This window comes from Myotis yumanensis, unplaced genomic scaffold (genome assembly GCF_028538775.1).
Source record: "Myotis yumanensis isolate MYYU_CA2020_CCGP unplaced genomic scaffold, mMyoYum1.0.hap1 SCAF_16, whole genome shotgun sequence".
NCBI classification, from domain to species: domain Eukaryota; kingdom Metazoa; phylum Chordata; class Mammalia; order Chiroptera; family Vespertilionidae; genus Myotis; species Myotis yumanensis.
In genome coordinates this window covers 14,947,869-14,974,614 of record NW_027223767.1, presented here as the reverse complement: position 1 = coordinate 14,974,614, position 26,746 = coordinate 14,947,869, and the positions used below count along the sequence as shown (strand labels likewise).

At 45.6% G+C, this 26,746-nt stretch overlaps 1 protein-coding gene and 2 pseudogenes across 5 annotated transcripts in view; all 3 read left to right on the top strand.

The window, feature by feature from the left end:
* Window positions 1-2,514, top strand: part of LOC138994982 (NACHT, LRR and PYD domains-containing protein 1-like) — a 36,179-nt pseudogene extending 33,665 nt beyond the window's left edge.
* Window positions 2,515-2,627: 113 nt separating this feature from the next.
* LOC138994980 (phosphatidylinositol 3-kinase regulatory subunit beta pseudogene) lies at window positions 2,628-10,253 on the top strand (annotated as a pseudogene).
* A 5,662-nt stretch (window positions 10,254-15,915) lies between these two features.
* LOC138993652 (NACHT, LRR and PYD domains-containing protein 1-like) overlaps window positions 15,916-26,746 on the top strand; it is a 49,560-nt gene continuing 38,729 nt past the window's right edge. For all 5 annotated transcript variants that reach the window (XM_070392901.1, XM_070392897.1, XM_070392900.1 and 2 more), the window contains exons 1-4: window positions 15,916-15,999; window positions 16,327-16,701; window positions 20,143-21,757; window positions 23,972-24,142. In XM_070392901.1, the coding sequence (XP_070249002.1) occupies window position 15,999; window positions 16,327-16,701; window positions 20,143-21,757; window positions 23,972-24,142 (2,162 nt within the window). In that variant the 5' untranslated portion in view covers window positions 15,916-15,998. The remainder of the gene's footprint in view (window positions 16,000-16,326; window positions 16,702-20,142; window positions 21,758-23,971; window positions 24,143-26,746) is intronic.

Below are 26,746 nucleotides of genomic sequence, written 5' to 3'. Positions count from 1 at the left end.
GATTGATGATGTTTCTTTCTCATTGGTGTTTCTATTTCTTTATCTTCCTTCCTTCCTCTCTGTTTAAAAAAAAATGATACATGCATTTTAAACTTTTTCACAAGAATACTAACTCTGGCCCTGGCCAGTTTTTCTCAGTGGTTAGAGTGCTGTTCTGAGAACTGAAGGGTCTCACGTTCAATTCTTGTCAAGGGCATGTACCTCCGTTGCAGGCTCAATCACCAGTCCCAATCAGGGTGCATGCAGGAGGCAACCAATAGGTGTATCTCTCTTACATCAATATTTATCTCTTTGTGTCTCTCCCCCTCCCTTCCACTCTCTCTAAAAAGCAATGGGAAAAAATATCTTCAGGTGAAGATTAACAACAATAACAAAATACTAGCTGTGGATAAGGCAGATGTGAATATTTCCTGACTAGAAATGTTGATTCTATGAGAAAGAACTCATATTTACTGCCTTTGAATATAAGAATGTCTAAGACCTTGGAGCAAAGTCCTAACAAATAATTGGATTTCTCTTGAAATAGGCTGAATATGCTAGACTCAAGGATTTGGGGTGTTTGCTTTTACATGAACATGTAGAACTGAGCATAATACATGAACAAAGCCAAATGAACTAGTAAAGGAGAGGTTGGAGAACTGAATGAAGGGATTCCAGAAACAACAAGGTCAGAAGGGAGGCAGGAGGATGTGGAGTCAAAGACACAGGAGGAAAGAGCCTTGGCCCCTCTCAGACAGAAGGACAAAAAAAAGGGCTGCATGAAAACTGAGATATGAGGCTGTGTGGAAACAGGATGGAGACGTAGAAGAAAGTTAAGGGGCTCAGGTCCCATGGGAGCAGTATCCTTTGAGCACTGTTCTAAGCACAGGGATATATTATGTCCTTTGACCTTGGTGCAAGAGGCATGGAGAAGTCGTATTATAGATCAATAAACTTGAATGTTAAGAAACCTACCAACAGTCTTCAACTAATACCTGGCAGAGGCAAAATTTGCCATAATATCTGTGTGACATCCAACCAGGAGGAATTAACCAAGTCCCAATTTTAGTCTCCTCCACCTCATTCAGAGCCCTTCCCTCAATCACATCCCAGGCCCCTTCCAGCGGGTACCTGCCAAGCTTCCATCTTTAGCTCAGGTCCCAAACCCAATGTCCTCCACTGGGATGTCCCAAAGGCTCCTCAAACTCCACACATTCTAAACTAGACTTTCCTCTCTATCCAAATAAAACCTGTTCCTCCTCTCAAGACCAGATAATTTGTAGGGTCTGGTACAAAATGAAAATGTAGTGTCTGACAGGTGCAGGGTCTTCACACCTGCCTTGTCCATGGCTCACAATAGGCGGAGCAGGTCCCTCGGTGTTGGAGGTGAGGACATGGAGGCCAAGAGTGGGCAGCAGCCATCCCAAATCCAACAGAAACCCCAGAGCACAGGGCGTGTGAGAATGGAAACAGGCTTTTTCATTCTAGGAAACCTCTTAGCCTCTAGAAAGGAAATCCCAAGACTTACTCCTATGTGGTCATTTGAGGCCATGGACACTGGCTGTTCTCTGGTGGATGCTGTGAAGTGCTGCCCTTTTCCCTTTCCAGAAAGAAGACCCAACCCCCACCCCTTGCGAGTGCTGCCAGCTAAAGGGTATTCCAAAATTCACACAAGAAGTAATTTTGATAGAAAACACAGGTTTATAATTAAAAATTGTAAAATTTTTATTGATTCATAAAGTATAGAGTATAGGGTTATGTATGGAATAGCGCACTTCGGGTAAATGGCCTCCACGGCTTTGCTGGCACATATGGAAAGCCGTGGTCTTCATTGGTCTTCATTATCCCTGCTCCTGGGCCATAATTGGTACTTGGTAATGCTTATCAAATTGAAGGGATTGAAATCAAAGGGCAACAGATATTAGAATCTGATTCAATGAACCAAGTAAAATTAGGCTTTTATTTTTTGTTGTTGTTGTTAATGCTCAAGCAAAATTCAAATCTTCCGTGAATTTTGGGACACCCTTTACAAGGATGGCCTCTGCCAACTAGGGCCATCTCACACAAGGTCACCTCCCCTCCCTGGGTGGCCTGCATCCAGTGACTGGGGTAGTGGTATAAGGACCCTCCTCCCAGTATGGACAGCTCTGGAGTGTCATCCCTACATCAGAAGTCTCACAGAGTCAGCTGTGTCCCTTGCAACTGCATCACAGCACAACTTATTCTTCTGCCCAGTCCAGCTTCCTCCCTTCCTTTGGTCTGGTGTTAACCCAACAACACTCCCTAATAAACCTAACTCTTCTTTCCAATTCAAAACCTGACTTCAGAGAACCCAACCTATAACAAGTTCCTGTGGTAATGTAAAAGGTTCCAGGATTCTGAGCCCTGAGGCCATTGAGATTGAGTGGGGATCCAGGATAATTAGGCTTCCTTTGTGTTTTCAGGCTGGACCAGACTCGGCTGAGTGAGGAGGTGACAGAGATGCTGAGGCTTCTGAAGCAGGAGAAGCCTCAGCTGATCATCAACAGTGGGTAAGAGGGGAGACACAGAACTCCCTTGAGCTGACCCAGGCCCAGGGCTGACTCCTAGAGGCTGGGCCAGAGACATGGACCAGAAGGTGGAGGGGGGGGGGGGGGGGGGGCGCAAGGATGGAGGCAGAGACAGACAGAACCAGGAAGAAGCCAAGAAACCACAGCAGCCAGAGTGAGGCTGTTTGTGCGGTTTGTTGGTTTGCTTGTTTGTTTAGTGCAAACAAAATGATCTCCCTCCTCTGCTTAAACCCTTCCATGAGATGAGTAAAGAGAGAACAAATGAAGAAAAGTGAAGGAGAGAGTGGGTGAGATTTGGAACATGGAAAGCAAAGACCGTAAGGGGGAAACAAAGAGAAGAGAGAGTTTTGGGAGGCAGAGTGGGAGGGGTGCTCCTCACCCTCATACATATAAACACCCATGTATACAGCCCAACTGAGGAGAAGCCTTGCAGATGGGAAAATCCGTTCTTCCTACTGGGCATCTGCTGCAGACCTGTGTGGCCTTTCATGTTGGTGTATTCTGGCCTGTGACTGCAAAGTGCACTTATGTCCTGGTTGTGATTGCTCTGCCTCACCTGACATGGCAGGAAAGGGCTCTTAGGTTTAGGAGGAGCCATTCCTCAGGGAACAAGCATTTGCCTCAGACACACAATGTGTTAGGAACAAGCCATGAACATGAACCCAACTCCCAGAAATTAACTCAGCGGGGACACAGGACCAGGTTACCCCACTCCCACCTGTGTCATTGTGTGTGGGATCAGGATGAATGCACTGACTGGCCTATTAGACTCTGTCCAAAGGACCTGAGCTAAGTTAGGAAACATGGGAGGGCTTAGCTGGGCCAAGCAGGGGTAGATTTCTGGCAGAGGTAGAGATCTGATCTCAGCTCCTTTGAGGAATACAAGGCCAGGTACCCGGAACACTGCTACTCAAAGTGTGGACCATGGACCAGCAGTGTCAGCATCAGAATCACCTGAGAGCTCATTACAAATGTAAATGTCAGGCTACACTCCAGACCTGCTGAATCAGAATCTCTGAGATTAGCCCAGGAATCTGTGTTTTAACCAGACCTTCTGGTTTGGGCTTTGAGAAGCATTGGACTAGAAGTGAGTGAGCAAGAAGGGTGGCAAAGGTGGGATTGGAGACAAAGAATGGATGGAGTTAGAGGAAAAGGAGCACAAGTAGGGCTTTGGGCCATGTTAAGAACTTTAAATTCTACCCCCAAAAGGAATAGATTTCAGGGCTTCAGCAGCAAAGTGTTCAGTCAGGTTCCTATTGAAGATCAACTGCTGTGTAGAAATGGCCCAGAGAGGGACAAGAGAAGAGGGGAACTTTAGGGGAAGGATGCAGTGGTTCCAGCCACCGATGCCAGGGCGTGGACCTGGGGTGGAGACTGTGGAGGTGGAGAGGAGGAACTAGAAAGAGAGCTATTCTAAAGACAGTGTCAATGTGGTCAATCAGCTCTCAGAAGGGGCCAGGACTACATCCCAGTTTCGACATGGATGGCGGGGTGAATGGGGGCCATCATGGAGACAGGGGCTACGGGAGAATCTCAGATGAAGGCCATGAGTTCAAATTCAGATGATTGAATTTAAGTGAGGATATCATGTAGATAATACCAACTTCCTCCAAGATCTCAGGGACAATGAATAACTCTGTGTGTAGGAAACCAAATCTGACAATCACTAAGGAAGACCCAGGGGAAGAACAGATGGATGATGAGATGGATGATGAAACAACTCCACTCAAATGACAGGAACCTGGATCAGGTACTTCAAGGGGCCAGGCTGGGAGCATCATGACTTGGGATGGGAGAGGGAGAATGTGGAAGGTGAGCCCCACCATGCTCCTGCCTCTGGAGTGGGACATGGAAAAATGCCCACCTACAGGAACTCGCTCCATGCGAGATCTTCCACACCTAGACCCTGGAACTGTGATGGCGAACCTATGACATACATGTCAGAGGTGACACACGAACTCATTTTTTTGGTTCATTTTTATTTGTTAAATGGTATTTAAATAAATATCAAAAATATAAGTCTTTGTTTTACTATGGTTGCAAATATCAAAAAATTTCTATATGTGACACGGCACCAGAATGAAGTTAGGGTTTTTCAAAATGCCGGCACGCTGAGCTCAAAAGGTTAGCCATCACTTCCCTAGGAACTGGCAAGATCTCTGCTTTCCTCTCTCAACCTCAAGGTCTGAGGCTGTTCCTCCCCAGAATATCCCTGGAGCATCTCAGACTCTGATCCATGGCCCAGTCTCCCAAGGCTCTTTGCATTACTGCCCATCCATTTTTTTAGCCATGTTCCTTTCACAAGTTATCTTACCATTGGAGCTGGGAATAGCAATATCTCTGTGCCAGTGGGAAGAGGGAGATGGGTAGGGTTGGGGTCAGAGGGCAGCAGTGTTGGGCCTCCTCAGATAGCAGGCAGGCAGCCCCAGGAGCAGGGACAGAGAATACAGACACAATCCCTGCCAATGTCCAGACAGACAACCCTTGGGGAAACCCCCTCCTTGGTATAGGCTAGGAATTGGGGGAGGCAGAGAGGAGACCCTAATGTTGACCATTGCCCTGCCTGTTCCAGAGGAGAGCTCCCAGTAAGTAGCGCAGGTGAAGCCCTTCTGTCTGTCTTCTCCTGAACCTCTGGGGGACATACCAGTGGAGTCTATAGGGACAGATGATGACTTCTGGGGCCCCACAGGGCCTGTGACTCCAGGGCCTGTGACGAAGACAGGGGTCTGTACCCGTAAGTGAGGGGGCTCCACTGTGCCAGGCTGGCCCCCAACCCCTGCCATCCCCACACTGGATCCCAACAGACACTCAACACCCCATTCATGGCATTGCATCCCCTCCCATTGCCAACTCACTAGGCAGAGACAGGGCTGAGATACTGAGTTAGTGCTTTTATTATGGAAACAGAGGTTTTATTATAAAAAGTTGAAAAAGAGTCTAAGGAACTTCCACTTACCGATTATTCAGCTTCAACAATTATTTTACCAAATTTGTTCTAACTATTCACTTTCCCCATCTTTTGTTGTTAGAGTAATGTAAATCCATGATATCAGGTGCCTTTACCAATAAATATTTTGTGATGCATTTTGAAGAATATAAATAAAGATTTTTTTCTCCTACAACCACAATGCCATTATATCTGACATTAACAATGTCATTTTCTTTTTTTTAAATATATTTTATTGATTTTTTACAGAGAGGAAGGGAGAGAGATAGAGAGTTAGAAACATCGATGAGAGAGAAACATCGATCAGCTGCCTCCTGCACATCTCCTACTGGGGATGTGCCCGCAACCCAGGTACATGCCCTTGACCGGAATCGAACCTGGGACCTTTCAGTCCGCAGGCCGACGCTCTATCCACTGAGCCAAACCAGTTTCGGCAACAATGTCATTTTCATATCATCTAATACCTAGTCTGTATTTAAATATGCTCAATTGTCCAAAACGTGTCCTTGCAGGTGGTTTGTTCTAATCGGGATCCAAACAAAGTCCACTGGTTGCATTTGGTTTGTTATGTCTCATAAATCTCATTCCATCTACCCATTTCTGTTTTATTAGCATCTGCTTTATGCAAATTACCATATCAGTAACAAGAAGCCATGAAATGAATATGGCAGCCTGCTTTCCAAGGATTCCCAGTCATAAGTAATATTGTCTATAATCTTAATTCTGATCTCTTACATAACACATGCCCACTCACTGTCACAGATATGATCTCAATGGAATGGAATATTACTCCAAACTTACACACACAGAAGGTGACATCCAGGAACCCACTCTTTACCATTGGGGACCTGGGGAAAGTCTCTGTAATATCTCTGCAAGTGTTGTTTTCAGCTCCAAGTGGTTATCAAGTATTACCATGTAGATTGTTATTAATTATTGAAAAATATGCCCTTCAAAAACCAGAAAATTTTCCTATTTCATTATTATTAATATTATTCTCTTTATCATCACCATTATAGAAACAGCTCACCACCCCCCAGGCAGATATTAAGCTGTCAGCATACATTAAATCACTTATTACTCACAACTCTATGAGATGGTGCTATTATTACTTTTTTTCCCTTTTTTATTGTTTTATTGCTTAAAGTATTACAAAGAGTATTATGTATGTCTCCTTTTTTCCCCCGCCATTAACAATCCCCTAGCCGCCCCTACCCCCCAGTGTCTTATGTCCATTGGTTATGCTTATATGCATGCATACAAGTCCTTTGGTTGATCTCTTACGCAGCACCCCCCCACCCCCCAAACCTCCCTGGCCTTCCCGCTGTAGTTTGACAGTCTGTTCGGGGCTGCTCTGCCTCTGTATCTATTTTTGTTCATAAGTTAATAATGGTCTTTATTATCCATAAATGAGTGAGATCATGCGGTATTTTCCTTCATTGACTGGCTTATTTCACTTAGCATAATGCTCTCCAGTTCCATCCATGCTGTTGCAAATGGTAAGAATTCCTTCTTTCTTACAGCAGCATAGTATTCCATCGTGTAGATGTACCACAGTTTTCTAATCCATTCATCTACTGATGGGCACTTAGGCTGCTTCCAGATCTTAGCTATGGTGAATTGTGCTGCTATGAACATAGGGGTGCATATATCCTTTCTGATTGGTGTTTCTGGTTTCTTGGGATATATTCCTAGAAGTGGGATCACGGGGTCAAATGGAAGTTCCATTTTTAGTTTTTTGAGGAAACTCCATACTGTCTTCCATAGTGGCTGCACCAGTCTGCATTCCCACCAGCAGTGCACAAGTGTTCCTTTTTCTCCACATCCTCTCCAGCACTTGTCGTTTGTTGGTTTGTTGATGATAGCCATTCTGACAGGTGTGAGATGGTACCTCATTGTTGTTTTGATTTGCATTTCTCGGATGATTAGTGACTTTGAGCATGTTTTCATATGTCTCTTGGCTTTCTGAATGTGCTCTTTTGAAAAGTGTCTATTTAGGTCCTTTGCCCACTTTTTGATTGGATTGTTTCTCTTCCTTTTCTTAAGTTGTGTGAGTTCCCTATAAATGCTGGAGATTAAATCCTTATTGGTGATAACATTGGCAAATATGTTCTCCCATGCAGTGGGCTTTCTTGTTGTTTTGTTGATGGTTTATTTTGCTGTGCAGAAACTTTTTATTTTGATGTAGTCCCATTTGTTTATTTTCTCTTTAGTTTCCAATGCCCTTGGAGCTTATCAGTGAAGAAATTACTTATATGTTAAAATTTTATATTAACATATTGCATATGTCTGGGATTTTGTTGAATTGGATTCTTCTAGTATTTTTACGGTTTCCCGTCGTACATTTAAGTCCTTTATCCATTTTGAGTTCATTTTTGTGTATGGTGTAAGTTGGTGGTCTACTTTCATTTTTTTGCATGTATCTGTCCAATTTTCCCAACACCATTTATTGAAGAGACTGTCTTGACTCCATTGTATGTTCTTGCCTCCTTTGTCAAATATTAATGGAGCATATTGGTTCGGGCCGATTTCTGGGCTCTCTATTCTATTCCATTGATCTATGTGTCTGTTTTTGTGCCAGTACCAGGCAGTTTTGAGAACAGTAGCTTTGTAATACAGCTTGATATCTGGTATTGAGATCCCACCTACTTTGTTCTTTCTCAGGATCACTGCAGCTATTCAGGGTCTTTTTTCATTCCAGATGAATTTTTGGAGAGTTCGTTCTAGGTCTGTGAAATATGTCATTGGTATTTTAATGGGAAGTGCATTGAATTTATAGATTGCCTTGGGTAGTATGGACATTTTAATGATGTTGACTCTACCAATCCAAGAACATAGTATGTTCTTCCATCTGTTTATGTCTTCCTCTATCTCCTTTTTCAACGTCCTGTAGTTTTCTGAGCAGAAGTCTTTTACCTCCTTAGTTAAGTTTATTCCTAGGTAGCTTAATTTTTTTGGTGCGATGGTAAATGGGATTGTGTTTTTAGTCTCTCTTTCTATAAGTTCACTATTGGTGTATAGAAATGCCATAGATTTGAGCTTCACACCCAGCTAATAAATCATAAGATTTTATCTTCTCTAATCAAGTATCTTCTCTAACTCAGGAGGAAATGGTTTACACACTCCAGACCTTCTCAGGATAGAACAGCCTTAGTCCTGGTCCCTCTTCAACAATGTTCTTGATGACATCCTTTAAAAATTAAATAAAAAAAACTCTGACTCCAGTCTTTGGTTGCTGGTGCCATTTGGGGGCTCAGCCCATCTGGTATCCAGATTATCTAATCCTATATAATAAAAGGCCAGACCTTAGGACCAGAACCAGCTGGCCCAGCCCCCCAGGGAGCAGTTAAGGGAGCCCCCAAGCAATGCGATATGGTGCGAGTGTGATGGGGGCAAGTCCAAGAAATGTAGGGATAGGTCTTAAGGGTCTGTGCAGTCGGGGTGGTCTTCTGGAGTAGGTTTGCAGTGTACTGGGGAAGGAAGAGGAAGATCTAATTGGAAATGGCTCGGCACAGTACCTTTCTCATTGCGAACCAGGACGGCGCCAGCTGTGGACTGAATGGGCGGTTGTTTCATGAGTGCACTAGGGACCGACATGTTCATGGCAGTGGCAGTTCTCCTGAAACTTCACTGATTCCAAATAGTAAACAGCTATCAATGTCAAAGAACAGAAAAATCCTCTCCAACTTGAGGCCCTGGGCTTGCAACTCCACTGAAGGAAACACCAGTTAAGGAGGAGCTCGAGAAAACGGAAGTGTGCAACCAGAGGATTGTGGGATTGTGGAGGATGCCAGGGCGTCGGCCGCTAGAACGTGAGCCTGTTATTGCTCCTGTATATAGTCAGCGTTATAGTCCTCAGTCTTGCAGTATTTGGACATGACTTCTGATGGGAAATTATTTGTTTGTTACCTTGGTTTGAAGCAGAGGACAAGAGCCAGGAGTATGGCCAACTCTATGAGGAGTACACACGCACCTCCCAGGAACTGCAGATGAAGCACACAGCAATAGAAGCCTTTAATGAAACCATCAAGATATTCGACGAGCAGGGCCAGACTCAAGAGAAGAGCAGCAAGGAGTATCTGGAGCACTGCGGGCGTGAGGACAATGAAAAAGAGATACAGAGGATCCTGCTGAACTCAGAACAGCTCAAGTCTCAAATAACTGAGATCCATGAGAGCCGCATGAAGCTGGAACAGGAGCTGTGGACACAGGCCTTGGACAACCGGGAAATCGATAAGCGCATGAACAGTCTGAAGCCAGACCCCATGCAGCAGCGCAAGATCCGAGACCAGTACCTGTTATGGCTCACCCAGAAAGGCTCCCGGCAGGAGAAAATCAACGAGTATTTAGGAATCAAAAATGAGACTGAAGACCAGTATGCACTGATTGAGAATGAGGATGATACACACACCCCCTCCCGCCCCCCCCACCGTGAGGTACGAACCTGGTGTGTGGGCAAGATCAACTGCATGCAGGCTGAGAAAATGCTGAACGGCAGGCCAGATGGTACCTTCCTCATCCGTGAGAGCAGCCAGCGGGGCTGCTATGCCTGCTCTGTGGTGGTGGACGGTGATACCAAGCACTGTGTCATCTACCGCAGCGCCACTGGCTTAGGTTTTGCCGAGCCCTACAACCTGTATGGGTCTCTGAAGGAGCTGGTGCTGCATTACCAGCACACCTCCCTCATGCAACACAAGGATGCACTTACCATCACACTGGCACATCCTGTGCAAGTCCCAGGCCGCAAGCCCCCTCTCCCCCCACAGCCCACTGACTGATCCACTGCAGGACTCTATCTTTCTGTCTGTCTCTCTTCTTTGTGAATCCTTCTCTGTCTTAATCTCTCTCTTGCTTTCTCTGAGTCTCTTCCTATCACTCTTTCTATCCCCATCTCTGTCCTCTCTGTCTCTCTTAGTCTCTGTACCTCTAAGTCTCTATTAGAGGAGCATACCTCCTCCACCCCATACCCCCTTTCCCCATGGGCACTGCCGTCCCCTGGCTCTGGCTGCCCCCACTAGTTCCTACAGTTCCCCCAAGCTCCCCCTGCCTGTACCAGCCATGTTTACAAAGGCCCCTGGGATGCTCAGCCTCAGCCTGGTGCTCTGATTTTTAAGCCATAGACCTGGGGTCAGGGCAGAAAGAAGGCAGTAAGGAGCTCCCTGGGCCACTTCCAAGAACCTCAGCTGTGACATTTGGAGGTGGGGGCGGGGGTGGGACGGCCCCAAAGACCCAACTTCCCCTCCTGAAGTGAAACCTGCACTGGTTACCACACATGGAGCTGCTGCCCAGAAGCCCTCCTTCCCCAAAAGCAAAATTATTAAAAAATAACCTCAAGAGCTGGGCCCTCTCTGACCCCAGGCTTCCTAGGAACCGAGGCTGCTGCAGGTACTGCTGGGCCAGCCAAGATGCACCACTGCCCCCAGCACCTCCACTCGATGCAGTCTCAAGGCTTCTCCTTGATCATGTTGAGTTCTGATTTTGTTTCTTTGACTGCAAACCCATTTTCTCCTTTTTTGGGACAAGAACCCCAGTTTTCTATGCTCCCATGGACCCCCATCCTGCCTGCCCAGCTAGGATGGCAGGTGGGTTTTGTATGGTACATTAATACTGATGTGGATATAAAACATTGAACTCAAAAAAAAAAAAAAGGAAAATGGAAAAGTGATGAATAAGAAACTTTAGAGGTAGTGAAGGGCAGTTTGTCCAGACTGTTGAGAGCTAAGAATTAGAGTTAAATTGGGATAGAAGTCCTGCTAATAGCACCTGATGCCTGAAATCTGAGCATTCTACTTATAGGTTTCCCAGTTCAAGTTTTTGGAGACTGCCTATTAAAACATTCCTGGTTGGAAAGTGTTTGTATAGAAGCCCATAAGTATTAAGTATTTGCTGTGTTTACCATGCTTAGCTCTCTGTAAGGAATATGGAATAATGTTAAATGCCTCATGTCCTCAAGAAGCTTGACTTTTAAAATAAAAAATACAGAAGAAGTATAAATATTAAAAATAAAAAATAAAAAGAAGCTTGAGTTTTAGGGGCGAAATCAGGCAGCCAGGTGAGTGGTTAGGGGTGATCAGGCAGGCGGGCAGAGCAGTTAGGAGCCAGCAGTCCCAGATTATGAGAGGGATATCCTGATCTGTGGGATCAGGCCTAATATTGCAGTCCAATATCCCCCAAAAGGTTCCAGATTGTGAGAGGGTACAGGCTGGACTTAGGGACACACACTCCCTTGCACAAATTTCGTGCACCTGGCCTCTAGTAAATTTATAATCCTTATCACTTTGGCCTCATGTGTCTCTTCTTTGGTGACCACAACAATTAGTGCTGAAACCCAAGGGAGTTCCCCAGGAATGGGGAGCCATCGCCCTGGCTTTGGTCACTCTGAGTTTTCTACTCGAAGAGCAGTAGGCAGTGGCAGCTCAACCTGGACTTACCTCTGAATCCTACTCAGGTGACTCGATTGCAGCCTCGATTAGGCCTCCCTCCCTTATGGACCTTCCTAAACCAGCCAAGGAGGATGCACAATCAGGAATCTCTCCTCCATTGCTGACCCTCCATCCGACACCAGCCAATCTTCTCTAGGTCAGACCTCAGCCAGTCCAGCAAGGCTGCTGCCATCTGGATCCAGTTTGGAGCTCCCAGACCTCCTGGGACTGGCCACGGAAGACTGAAGCTGCCCAGGCTCTGACAAGACCCCACAGAATTACATCACCAGGAAAATGCCTCAGGTAATGATTGGGGTGGCACATAACATCTAGGCCTCAATTGTATTTCAGCTCCAGGCCCAGAAAAGCAACAAAACCAAACAAGTGACACTGAGGCAGCATCAGGACCAGCTTTTACCAAGTTACTCAACAGGACTGCTTTTGAGCCTTCACCAACCAGTCTCCTAGGGAAATCATACTGCCACAGCCCTTCATTTCAACCAGAAGGTATGTATACAATGTTCCAGCTGACTACAAAGTCCAACACCTGTGATCTCGATGGCCCCTCTTGGCAGGAAGTAACTATGGAAGATATGACCTTCGTCCCTGTTCCATAAAACAAAAAGGCCAGAATATTAAATCTGATCAAATAATTGAATTGATACCCCCACCCCTGGGAACTGACCTTAGGCCACTTTACAATGGACATTCCACTTGCTTAAGCCACATTCCATAACCATTCTCTCTCCCCTCCAGAGTTTCCCAGAATCCTGACATGCCCAGAGAATTCTTCACCCAGAAACAGCCCACCTAGAGTCCTTTAAAAACCTCTGACTCCCATCTTTGGGTGTTGGCACCATTTTGGGGCTCAGCCCATCTGCAATTCAGGTGACCTAATACATTTATAATCCCTTACTAAAAAAAAAAACACACACACACACACAAAAAAAAGAACAGAAAATAACCCCTGACCCTTCTTACCTATATTTTAATGAATCAACACATTGAAGGACACACCTGAAAAGTTAATGAATGTTCTGTTAAAACCCTCCCCTTTGACCTCCCCTAGGATTCTGTCCCACCAAAGAAACATAAAAAGCCTCAAGACAAAGAACCCATGGTGTGCTCTTGGGCATGCCTGCACCTTCTATCTCTGCTCTTTTTCTCTAAGGGTCCTCATGAGACTTGCAGTCAGGAGAGCAGTGGGCAGTGGCAGCTCGTCCCAGGCTTATCCCCTGAACATGTCTCCAGATCCCATTTCTCTGACTTTCTTCTGTTGCCTCTTCTATCCTAAGCAATTTCTTCATTTCACTGTCCCCAGCTTTTATAAACATATTCTACCTAGGGCATGCTGTTGCTAGAGCATGCCCACAGCTCAGATCTCTGCTCTCTGTCTCCTAAATACTAAGGCACCCCACAAGACTTGCAACCAGGAAAGCAGTGGGGAGCAGCAGTTCATCTCGGGCTTACTTCCTGAACCTGACTCCAAGGCCCCCTTTTTCTCTGACTTCCCAGTGAGCTCACTTCTGTCACTGTGACTTCTGTTTCTCAGTGAGCCAAAGCAGCCTCACCTAGGCTCTCTTTTGTTTCTTCTTCTGATAGGGGCAGAAAGAGAATATTGGGGGCCAACTATAATTGTAAGAAATATTAATCATGTTCTGTTAACCCTGATTGTTTTATTCTGATTAACGAAGGCACATTCTAACCTGGATGGCAGTTGCCTGTGGGACCTGGGAACTCACCTGGAAATGCAGCCCATTCTCCCCATCAGGGAGCTGCCTATTCTCATGGAAAGCAGAAACCACAGCCAGAAACCAGAGCTGCCAGCCCTTTGAGGGCCCCCACCCTTTGCATATCACTAGCCCTTTGAAGACCCCAGCCCTTTTGCATATCTGTAAACTGCCCATTTGCCCTTTTTGTCTACTTCCCTATGTAATGTTTGTCCTTCTACCTAATATAAGCAGCTGGCTTATGGTGGGGTGGAGAGCAGATTTTTGTGGATGACCTGCTACACTCCCAGGCTGCTGGCAGTATTGGAATAAATGATCAGATATGGTTCAACACATTCCCTGCTTAATTGGCTCAAGTAGTGACAGGCAACCAGGTCCCATTGATTGTCTGGTTACACTTCTACATTCAGCCCTTCCTTTGTTTCACTGTTCCCACTTTTAGTAAACATACTCTCAAAATCATCTGGCCTCATATTGTGAAATCTTTCCTACATGAAGTAAAGAACCCACACACTACCTGCAGGCACCAGTAACACAATGAATGTATGCAATTGTTGTTTTCCCTCTACTTGAGACCAGTTTTTCTACTTTTTTATTGCGAGTGTGATTTACCTATACTTTTCCTAGGAGCTTCTAGATTGGAATTAAGATAAGCTTTCCATTCATTCTGTTTAATTTTAGAGCCAGCTTTTCCTAATTTTGCATGTAAAAATTGATTTAGGCATCAAAAGAGCTACATTTTAGTGTTGTAAAGTTGATCACTTCTAGTTACATTTTTCCCATTTCTATAAATACTTGCAAATAAAGGCTCCTGTTTATTGTGTATCTGCAGAAGTATTAAGGAGGGCTGAGGCTGGGAGTTAAAAAACAGCCATTTATTTTTTTCCACCTGTCCTGCTTTGCCTGGGTTCTCTCAACCCTTAACCTCTAGCTCTACTACAAGGATTTTTTAAAAACAGATCAAAGAAAGTGAGCCTCTTACCCTAAAATAGGGATGAGGGAGCGGTCCAGAATTCCAAAGGAGCTCACCCAATGCAAAATGAGGAGCATGTGGGGCCCAAAGGTCCCCAGTTGGTACCTAGCTTGGGTCCAGGTCTACGAGGTGGTTCTGGGTGGGCTCCTCTGGAATCCTGCCACTCTATACCATGATACCACAGTCCTAGTCATAGTAAGTGAGCCAGCTGGGCTCTGTAGCCTCAGGAAACTAGGTCCCATCTAGGGCACCAGATGTTATTGGACACTGGACCTGGCCCTGAGCAGGTTGGCATAAGGACGGCCAGTATGTGTGTTCTTGACTTCTTGTAGAAAAGAGTTCACAACATGAGCCCAAGTGACTATGAGGGTGTGTTTATTATAGCTGAGGACAGTAAAACAAGGAAGGGCTTAGCATAGAAGAGGCAACCGAGAGATGTAGGCTGGGCTGCTTTGGTTTTCTAAAAATGTAATTGGAAAGAAATGAGCCAAGGCAGGGCTGCTTTAGCTCTCAGGGAAGTCTGAGAAAAGGGAGCCAGGTTCAGGGGGTTAGCCTGGGATGAGCTGCTGCTGCCCATGGCTGCCCTCTTAAAAGTCTTGTGAGGTCCCTTAGACTTTAGGAGATGTGTGCCTGTGGGGGAAGAAGAGAGAAGGGTAAGACATGGGTGTACTCCCCAGAGGGAGAGCACATGCTGGGTCCTTTTTCTTGAGAGTTTTTACCTCTTTTGCAGAAGAACTTCTTAGAGAAATTCTCAGGGGAGGGTTTCAGCAGAATATTCATCAGTTTTCCATGTGTGCTCTTTCAGAGTCCTGGTCTCTACTGACTGGTCAGTGCCAGGACAGGGGATCTTTAGTCATTGCAGCTGGTCCTGATATCACCCACTAGTTTTGCTATTTTTCTGGGCCTGGAGCTGAAATACAACTGAGAACTAGGTGTTATCTCTAGGGAGGTGACCTTCGGTACCTGCTGTAAGTTGCTCTGCCAGTTTGTTCAGGTTATCTGCTCAGTTTCCCTATTCCACTTGTCCGGGCTTACTGACCTGTCTCATGCACTAGCACATGCCCTACCAGAACTCATGCCCATGGCCTGCCTGTAGATGTGGCCTGTGGATGTCTGGCTCTAAGTAGTACATGCTCTGCAGGCCTGCCCTGGCCCCACCTCTCCCCTGGCCACACCCCATTCCTGCTCAGGCTGGGTGAGGCCTTTCTTCCCTGTTGGTTACCCAGGACCAGGAGAGGTCTGAAAAGACCTGGGTGGCACAGCTCTGAGCTCCACCCTGGGGTCTAAAAGCCCACCTTGGGCTTGGCCTCTCCCCTCCCCTACCTCCTGTCAGCATCGCAGTTCTAGGTGTTCCAGAACTACAGGTCCCAACAGAGGGAAGACTGAGGAGCACAGAACAGTGAGTGCCATTCAGAACCCATCCTCCTATCTCCACCACTTCACTCTTCTGACTGCCCCCACCTGACCTCTGCCAATGTCTCCCTGCTTCCTCAGGGCTCCTCCTTTTATGGATTTTCCTGCCTCTTCCATTTACCTCACTTCTCCCAACATCATCTATTGGCAGAAACCCTGGGTTTTACAAAAGTGGATTCTTTGTGCTGAATAAGAGTTTACCAGGAAAACAGTAACAACTCCAGTGGGAGTCTGGCATTGGGAGATGGTAGGGACCATGGATGACTGCTATTCTCTGCCTGCCTGATCCCCTCACCACCCACCTTCTCCCCAGTGAACATCCCCGAGACCCTCCAAACTGAGACTGAGACCACCAGTGCAGCAGACATGGCCAGTGCAACAAACTGCCAGGTGGGTGCAGCAGAGATGGCCGATGGAGTCCAGCAGCGCCTGGCTCGGTTGTTGGAGTATATGAGCAAGGAGCAGCTGAAGGAGTTCCTGCTGTGGCTGCCTCATAAGGATCTCTGCCAGCACTCTCCTGGTGCAATCCCAGCTCAGCCAGAGAAGGTGGGTAGCATGGAGGTGGCTGCACACCTGGTGGCTCTATATGGGGAGCAACAGGCCTGGGACCTGGCCCAGCAGACCTGGCAGCAGATGGATCTGGAAAAGCTATTTGGCCCAGACTGGAGAGAGCCAGACTTCGAGTCAGGTGAGTAGCCCTCTGCCTGCTGTTGATCTCCTTCCAAACCATGCCCTGCTGAACCCCATCAGACCTTCCTCTGGGCAATGACTGGGGACTGCCTTGTCAAAGAGGGAATCCAGGCTCAGACTAGATTTGTGGGGGGAAAATGCCAAGTGCATTCCTAGCAACCCATGGGTCCTCACAGAACCTGGCAGGGAGCGCTCAGAGGGCCAGAGAGACGAGAGGCTGACTCTTAGAAGGCAGCAGCAAGGAAGATGTGGGTTTCACACCCACCTCCCAAGTGGCCACTTGCCTGGTCTGTGCCATAAGCACAGAAGGGAGTCAGGGAGAAGCAAGTTCCAGTCCTGGCACGAACACATTGGGCAAGTTGCTTCACTGCTCTCTGCATCTTCTCTCCATCTGTAAAATGAGAGAGTAGGAGCCTGCCTCCTGGACTATAGGAGGGTAAAGAGATAATCCATATTATACACCTAACACAGAGTCCACTTCTTAGTCAGTGCTCAATTAATTGTTCTGATGTTATTGTTGCTGCCACTCCTGATATTATTACTATTGACAGCTGTGGATGGCAGAGGCTCTCAGCCTCATGTGAGGGGACTTGAGGCACAGAGAGGAGTCATGACTTATAAGGGACATAGAGGCAGAACCAGGACAGAGATGCAAAGTTCCTGGAGCCCATATCAGGACAGTTGCCCAGCAGTGTCAGGGCACCATTCTCCAAAGAGAGGTTGGGGCAGGCTGCAGTGGGCTCACTGGTTCCTCCTGACCTCTCCTAGTTAAGATACAGTCTCTTGCTTTCTGGTACTTCTAGGTTGAAGAACCTCAGATTCAGTGCCCTCTCTCGTGCTCATCCTTATAGCAAGCATCAACCTCCTTTATCTGCTTCCCACAGCCCAATTGTCCCCATCCCCCTACTCCCCAAATCCACCCAGATAGAACTTCCCCAGAGGGTTCACCTCCCCCATGGTATGAAATTCTTTGACTCTGAGACCTGGGGCACCTCCAAGACTTGAAAGGGTTTGAAACACTCGCTTGACATATGGACCGAGTATGAAATGTGAGGCTTGCTGAGGTGGCATATAAGCCCCAAGTGGGGCTATTAGGCAGCATGTGGGTTCTCAGCCAGGTGGGGTACATGAGGACCTGGACCAAGAAAACTACACAAGGGCGATAGAGGAACGAATATCGGGTCAGCAGGCCTAGAAATGATCTTTCAGGAACATTCCAGTGTTGAGATTACACCCCCTCTGATTTGACAGATGGAAAAACTGAGACCCAGGCAGGCCAGGCAGTGAATCTTACCCAACCAGGTACCATGTGTAACATCGTCCTTGCCCAGGCATAGGACTCTGAAGTTCCTTAGGGTCCAGAAAGTTCCAAAGAGGACTCTGTTCTCAGAAGAACCCCAAAAGGAGGGTAGGCCTATTCCTCACTCAAGCCAGTACCCTCTCCTGACTTCTCTGATTTCAGCCTTCACCATTTGGAGTCACCTGGGCTGGAAATCTCAGCTACACCGTTGCATCTTTCTGTTTTCATCCCAGCATCCAAATCCACACTCACACAGCCACTTGGAAACAGCCAGGGCTGGAACCCAGATCCAGTGATCTCTCCCTCCACCCTGCTGCTGCTTTGTGAGGACCCCACCCCCAGTTTCTATGTCCTCCTTTTCTCTTCCCTTCCTTCTGTGCCACTCTCCCTCCTCCTGCCCCAAGCCCTGGCAGTGATGGTCACAAGCTCAAGCTCCATTGTCTCATATAATAATAGCTAATCCTGCTCTCTTTTGGTTTCCATTGCAGTGAATATTTTTCCATTCCTTTCCTTTAGCTTTTGTGTGTCTTTAAAGCTGAACAAAGTCTCAGCTTGAATTTTATAAAATTTTCATGTCATGAAATATTATTCTTATTTGACTTTTTCAACTATTTAAAAATGTAACAACCATTCTTAGGTCACAGATTGGCTACTGAGATTTGGTCAAAGTTCACCCACCCCCGGTCAAAAACATATTAAAATGTAATTTCTTAGAAGTATTGGTGGTAGGGAAGAATTTTGAAAGTTTTACTAACTCAAGAGGATTTAGGTATGTGGAATGCTAACAGATACACTAAAACCAGGAGAACTTGTCACCAAAAAGACCAAAGTCCTCTCTTGGCACGGCAGGCAGAGACAGGATTCAGAGTAGGATGGGCCATAGCCATGACCCAGAGTGGCCATACTAAAGCACTAGACCTTCATGTTGCCAGAAATGTTCTCAAAAGAGACAACAAAAGTGGATCTTTAGATTATGATTCCAGAGGTAGGGGCGGCCCCCTGACACCCTAGGCTCAACAAGCTACAAGTGAAAATTGATCCCACATACTCTGGAGGTCCAGCATGTTTCCCCAAAATAACTGAGCTTCAGAATCCCATGTGGGTCACTTGCATTGTCACAAACTTTTACCTGAGGAGAGAAGTGAGAGGCACTCCCAATATTCTGAAGGGAAAGGGTTGTAGCAGTAATTCTACTTGGAATCTGACTAAGATATGACCTTGAGGTTCCTCCCAGGAGCACAGTCCCTGACATGTGTTCAACTCCTCACAGTTCACAAACCATTTTCTTCTCTGTCCAGGTGGTTTCCCCCAAAAGCAGACCCTGACACTAAATTAGAGAGCAGATGGCTTATTTAAGAAGTGATTTCCTAGAAGCTCCATTGAGAGAGATAAGTAAGATAGGGGAGGTAGGAAACCAATGAAACCTGTATTATGGAGCAGGTCACCTCTGTGAGCAACTGAGGCTCAATGAACTGGTCATCTTCAGAAGACACTGAAGAACATACCTCAGGGTTGGCTTTCCTGGTAGAAAGAGAACTGCCATCGGTCACTGGTTGAGCGCTCCTCCTACAGGATTAACTCCCAGGATTTCTGGCCTGTCACACTTGTTGCCTGAGAGAGAGCCCTCAGACAGACAACCACAGGTACTTGTAGAAGAATATCCTTGGCATGTGGTTAAATTGTGGGTGCAGAGAGAGTACTTTCAGGAACCAAGAGTATATGCTTCACCATCCATTATAACCTTCATTCCGCCATGACCACCTATAATTCATAAATGAAAAAACTGATGCTCGGTGGGGCTAATAGGGAATTAATGAGAGCAGACAGTTATGTTTCTTTTGTTCACTTTTTATCCCCAGCCTCTCAATGCCTGACTGTATAAATACTTCATTAATATGTGAGAATGAAAGAATGTCACAGAGCCAGAATTATTTGGTCAAGTCACAACTTGAGCTGGAATCTTCTCCCCAAAAGCTCATATTTCCTCCATTGTCATGGCAAGAGTGTACCCTTATCAGCAGCCAGCACAGATTGTGACTTGTAGTAGCTACAGAAGTCAGTGTTGAGTGAATAGATGGAGAAACAAATGAACAAATTTATTCTATACCTTTATGTTCCATCTTTCCCTTTCTTAATTAGGAATCACAGAAAAATACCAGAAGCAAAGGAGAGAGAGGCCCCACCTCACACAGTCATGGAAAAACGAGGATTTTCACCAAAAATTCACACAGCTGCTACTTCTACATAGATCTCAACCCAGAGGCTATGACTTCCTGCTCAGGAGAAGAATAAATCAAGAGATGGTAGAAGAACAAGGTCATTTGATTGAGGTCCGAGACTTATTTGGCCCAGCCCTTGGTACCCAAGAAGACCCTCCCACTGTCATACTACATGGAGTTGCTGGAATTGGGAAGTCAACCCTGGCCAGGCAGGTGAGGAGAGCCTGGGAGGAAGGCAGGCTGTTCAGGGACCGCTTCAAGTATGTCTTCTACGTCAACTGCAGAGAGCTGGCCCAGTCCAAGACGATGAGTCTTGCTGAGCTCATCACAAAAGACTGGGCTGCTCCTGATGCTCCCATTGGGCAGATCCTGTCTCAGCCAGAGCAGCTGCTCTTCATTCTTGATAACTCAGATGAACCAAAATGGAACTTGAAGGAGCAGAGTTCTGAGCTCTGTCTACACTGGAGCCAGCAGCAGCAGGTGCACACACTGCTGGGCAGTTTGCTGAAGAAAATTGTACTTCCCAAGGCTTCCCTGCTGATCACAGCTCGGATCACAGCTCTGAGAAAACTCATTCCTTCTTTAAAGCATCCTCGCTGGGTTGAGGTCCTGGGATTCTCCGAGTCGGCCAGGAAGGAATATTTCTTCAAATATTTCACAGACGAGGGCCAAGCGATTAGAGCCTTTACCTTGGTTGAATCCAACCCGGCTCTCCTCACCATGTGTCTCATGCCTTTGGTGTCCTGGCTGGTCTGCACTTGCCTGAAGCAGCAGATGGAGCAGGAGCAACCACTCTCACTGACTTCCCAGACAACCACAGCCCTCTGTCTGCACTACTTTTTCCACATTCTCTCTGCTAAGTCCCTCGGGATTACACTGAGGGACTTTTGCTCTCTGGCTGCTGAAGGCACCTGGCAAGGAAAGACACTGTTCAGTCCCGAGGACTTCAGGAAACATGGGTTAGATGCTTCCATCATCTCCACTCTCTTAAACATGGGTGTTCTTAAAGAGCACCCCACCCCTCAGAGCTACAGCTTCATTCACCTGTGCTTCCAGGAGTTCTTTACAGCAATGTCCTGTGCTTTAGGAGACGAGGAGGTGACAAGCATCAGAAGAATGAGAGAGTTATTAGAAGAATATGGGATGGATTACCTGTTTGGGGAACCAACCACATGTTTCCTATTTGGCCTTTTGAGTGACATGGGGATGAGAGAGATGGAGAGCATCTTCAAATGCACACTGCCTCTGGAGAGTCATCTTAAACTGCTGTGGTGGGCCAAGAGGGAGGTCAACTTAAAACATCCAAACCTAGAGCCATATTATTGGCACTTGCTGCACTGTTTTTATGAGATTCAGGACAAAAGGTTTCTGAGAAAATTGATACCCAGTATCTATGGATTGAGAATATGTGTTCAAACCAACATGGAGCTTCTGGTGTCCACTTTCTTTTTTAAATTCTGCCATCGCATGAAGAGGCTTCAACTGAATGAGGGTGGACAGCACAGACAAGCAAGAATGGACACCAGTGTAGTTCTGTGAGTGCTCTCCTTCACCCTCTCTCCTGCTCCTCTGTTGGTACCACCGTCCTGGGCACTGGGGGCACTCTCACTAAACCTGGCCCCAGAGGCTAAAGCAGGCGTCCTCAAACTACGGCCCCATGGGCCACATGCAGCCCGCCGAAAACATTTATCCGGCCCGCCGGGTGTTTTTGCTGCCCCTGCCTGTCCTGCTTAGCAGCCAACTCGTCCCGGGCCCGCAGTGTGCATGTGTGGAATGTCTGAGGGACAGTGAACTGGCCCCCTGTTTAAAAAGTTTGAGGACCTCTGGGCTAAAGGATTGATGTGATCAGTGACTTCTAACAGCTAAATCTGACCCTCATTCTCTGTTCATCTAGGATCCTCTGCAGCAGTATCTGACCATGTGACCTTCCCCACTTGCTTCTGGACAGCCTGCTGTGGCCCTGCCTTGCACTGCTGCTTCTCTTCCTGTCTCTGTCACAATGGCTACCTTCTCTCCTGGGTGCACTCCACCCCCATGCTGACGTCAGCTGCCCTCCACCCAGCCCACCTGCCTATGTTTCTTGTTCTTTACATGCTTCCCTTCAGGCAGTTGGTCACTCAGCTGCTTCAGGCATCCCCTTGATATCTGTTGACTATGATATTGGCCCTGAGATCGCCCCCATCACTAAAACAAAGCAAGAGCGTTTGCAATAGATGGTGGCACATGGAGTCAGGAGAGACTCTCATGGGAAAGTCAGAGGCTGCAGCTGCTGTGGGCAGGATTATTTTAAAGGCATTGAGTCATCCAGGCAAGGCAGACAGAATAGTAAGGAGGATAGTGTAAATAAACATAAAAGTCCAGGAAGAAATTATGATGATTGGACCAATATGAGACAGTAAGGATGAGCAGCTATAGGCATTTGCTTTTTTTATTAAGCATTTTGCATTTGCACTGAGCCTTACCAGTTGGGCTGATAACACATTTGTAATGTTTTCTTTTAACCCCTCTGATTAAAGATTAAACTTGGCAAATGTTCAATAGGACACATACTAGTAGTTTAAAGATGTATAATTCAAATTACCCAAAACTAAATAAATGTTTTAAAAAACAAAAAATTAAAATTTCAAATAATATCTTTTTTGGTATCTTTGAAGCATGTATATGTCATAGAGCTATTAATGCTAAAACTATATTAAGATTTCTGGGATTCTTTATAACACCTTTGCATCCTCACAAAACCCTCTACAGAGGTCCTTTTATCACCTTCTTGCAGCAAGGAGACTGAGTGAGGCATAGATAAGAGGAATTCACCTGCAGACAGCTGACCACAGAGCCTCTGCTCCTCACCTCTGTACGGCTCTGCAGATATGGGGGGAAGATGAATGGGGTTGGGGTCATACTGGGTGGTCAAGGTGCTACTTGGCTGTCAAGGTAGATTTATTTGGCAAGAAAATAGAGATGCCAGTTTGCAACTTGAATTAGAGTTTGCGTCAATGAGCCATGGTAGCAGATAAAATCACTTAAATAGTATGTGAAAATGTAGAATTTCAATTGGTGGAAATTATACAAGACAGTCTATCCTATAACATTTATCATCCTCTCCCCACATCCTGCAAATGTTCTCTCCTGAGACATTCCCCTGTGTCACCTCTCTCCTGGAGACCCTCTCTGAGCTCTTGCTATCCAGGGAAGGGGATAGGGTTCCACACAAGCCAACCTGACCAGCAGTATACATAGTCATAATCAACAATCCCATCACAAAATCATCCTTAAACCACCTCTCCCAAGTTCTGTTTCCTCCTCCCATCTGCTCCTTTCCTTTCTGGAAACTGGGACTTTACAATATCTGTGCCAAAGGAAGAAAGGCATGTCTGCATTGATGAGAGAAAGACTGTCTGCATCCCCAAGCTCTTTGCCAGCTCCTGTGCTGGGCACTGCAGATAAAAAAGATGAACCTCTGCCCCCGCCCACAAGAAACTCCCAAACTGAGGCAGAAACAGACACCCCAGATGAGCGCTGCAGTGTAGAATGGCAAGGGCTACACAGTGAGAAGCCACATGGAAGAGGGGCACTTAGCCCAGAGTTGTGGGAGCTGTCAGGATGTCAGGGAGGTTGATCGGCCTTGGTGATAGCCCTGCCCATTGCAGCCTGGCACTCAGGAGGGCCAAACCCCACTGTGTTGTGCATGGATGTACACATAAGACCCCTACACACAGGTCACATCTCTCCTGTCCCTCTCTCTCCCTCAGGTACAGCTGGGGCCCATTTACAGATTCCTGGTGGCAGATGTTCTTCTCTATTCTCAAAGTCCCTGGAAGCCTGCGGGAGCTGGACATGGGTGGGAACTCTCTGAGCTGCTCTGCAGTACAGAGTCTTTGTGACGCCCTGAAATGCCCTCACTGCCGCCTGGAGACCTTGAGGTGAGTCTTGCCTAGGTTCTGTTCTGAAACAGAGATGAACAGAAAACCCAGGAGAGAAGTTGTTTCTAGGATGGGTGTGTGGTCTTTGTATTCAACAAATATTTATTGAGCTCCTTTCTGGCCATGCCCTGTGCCAAGAACCATGATTACTATAGTAAGCAAACACACAAGATTCTATTTCCACACAATATGCAAGTGATTGGTTGTAACCACACAAGCACATGTGTGATTACAGGCCCAGATAGGGGCCTTCGGTGGCAACCTACCTTAAGAAAGTGAATATTGACGGGGTCTCAAGATTGTGGCAAGTAGGTGGGTCTTTGTTTTACCTCTTCCTACAATAAACTGGAAATAAAACTAAATTGGAGAACATTCACCCTGAATTACCAACTGAAGACTAGTCTTTAGGGTTTTCTATGTACAATATCATATCATCGGTGAATAATAAGAGTTTTACTTCCTCCTTTCCAATTTAGATGCCTTTTATTTCTTCTTCTTATCTGATCCCTGTGGCCAGGATTTCCAGTACTATGTTGAATAGAGTGGTGAAAGCGCAAATCCCTGCCTTGTTCCTGTTCTTAGGGGAAATGGTTGTAGTTTTTGCCTATTGAGTATGATGCTTGCTGTAGGTTTGTCATATATGGCCTTTATCATGTTGAGATATGATCCCTCTATTCACACTTTGCTGAGAGTTTTTATCAAAAATGGGTGTTGGATTTTGTTAAATGTTTTTTCTGCATCTATTGGTATGATCATGTGATTTTTGTCTTTCAGTTTATTTATGTGATTGTATCACATTTATTGATTTGTGAATATTGTGCCAACCTTGCATCCCTGGATAAATCCCACTTGGTCATGGTGTATGATCTTAATATATTGCAGGATCCAATTTATTAATATTTTGTTGAGGATTTTGTCATCTATGTTCATCAGGGATATTGGCCCTGCCCAATATATTTGTAGTGTCTTTTTTTTTTTTTAATATATTTTATTGAATTTCTACAGAGAGGAAGGGAGAGAGATAGAGAGTTAGAAACATCGATGAGAGAGAAACATCGATCAGCTGCTTCCTGCACATCTCCTACTGGGGATGTGCCCGCGACCCAGGTACATGCCCTTGACCGGAATCGAACCTGGGAGCTTTCAGTCCGCAGGCCGACGCTCAATCCACTGAGCCAAACCGGTTTCGGCTGTAGTGTCTTTATGTGATTTTGGAATTAGGATGATGCCGACCTCATAAAATGAGCTTGGAAGTGTTTCTTCCTCTTGGGGTTTTTTGGGTTTGAGGAATATGGGTATTAGTTCTTTGAATATTTGGTAAAACTCCCCTGTGAAGCCACCTGGGCCAGGACGTTTTTTTTGGTGGGAGTTTTTTAATTACTGCTTCTATTGCATCAATTGCTATTGACCTATTCAGTTTTTCTGATTCTTCCTGATTCAGTTTTGGAAGATTGTATTTTTCTAGGAATTTTTCTGTTTCATTCTCATTGTCCAGTTTGTTGGCAAATAATTGTTCATAGTATTTTCTTACAATCCTTTGTATTTCTGTGGTGTTAGTTGTTACTTCTCTGCTTTTGTTTCTGGTTTTATTTATTTCAGCCCTCTCTCTTTGTTTCTTGATGAGTCTGACAAGGCATTTATCAATCTTGTTCATCTTTTCAAAGAACCAGCACTTGATTTCATTGATTTTTTGTATGATTTTTTTACTCTCTATGTCATTTATTTCTGCTCTAATCTTTGTTATTTCCTTCCTCCTACTTCTCTAAGTTTTTCTTGTTGTTCACTTTCTAATTCTTTAAGTTGTGTGGTTAAATGGTTTATTACTAATTTTTCTTGTTTTTGAAGTGCTATGAAGTTCCCTCTCAGGACTGCTTTTGCTTTCAGAGATTTGGGGTTGTTGTGTGTTCATTTTCATTTGTTTCCAGGAAGTTTTTTTATTTCTTTCTTAATCTCATTGGTAACCCATTTATTGTTTGATAGCATGCTATTTAATCTCTAAGTGTTTGAATGTTTTTACTGTAGTTTATTTCTAATTTCATTCCATTGTGATCTGAGAAGATGCTTGATATGATTTTAATCTTCTTGAACTTGGAGAAACTTATTTTGTGTACTAACATGTGGTCTATCTTTGTGAATGACTCATGTGCACTTGAGAAGAATGTACATTCTGCAGCTTTGGGATAAAATGTTCTATAAATTTCAACTAAATCCATCTGATCTAGTGTGTCATTTAGAGTCGGTTTCCTTGTTAATTTTTTGTCTGGAAGATCTATCCAGTGAAGTTAGTGGGGTGTTAAAGTTGAAAGAGCCTAAATTTAAATAGCTGCTGATAAGAATGCTGAAATATACAAGAAGACTAATTGATGGTCTTCCTTTCCTCAGAGGGAGGCAATGGGAGAAAGGCCGGCCTTGGAGGAGTTGGGGAACACCTCCTACTGTAATAGGAGGACCAATGAAGAGTTGGAAGAGGGACCTGGCACATAGACCCATAAGCTTGACTTTAGAAAGCTGATGGATTCCCATCTGATGTCTCCACTTTTCCCTGTGAAGTAGTAATTCAGTTGTCAACTGAGAAGAATATGAGGATTGGGGTGTTAGAGTGTT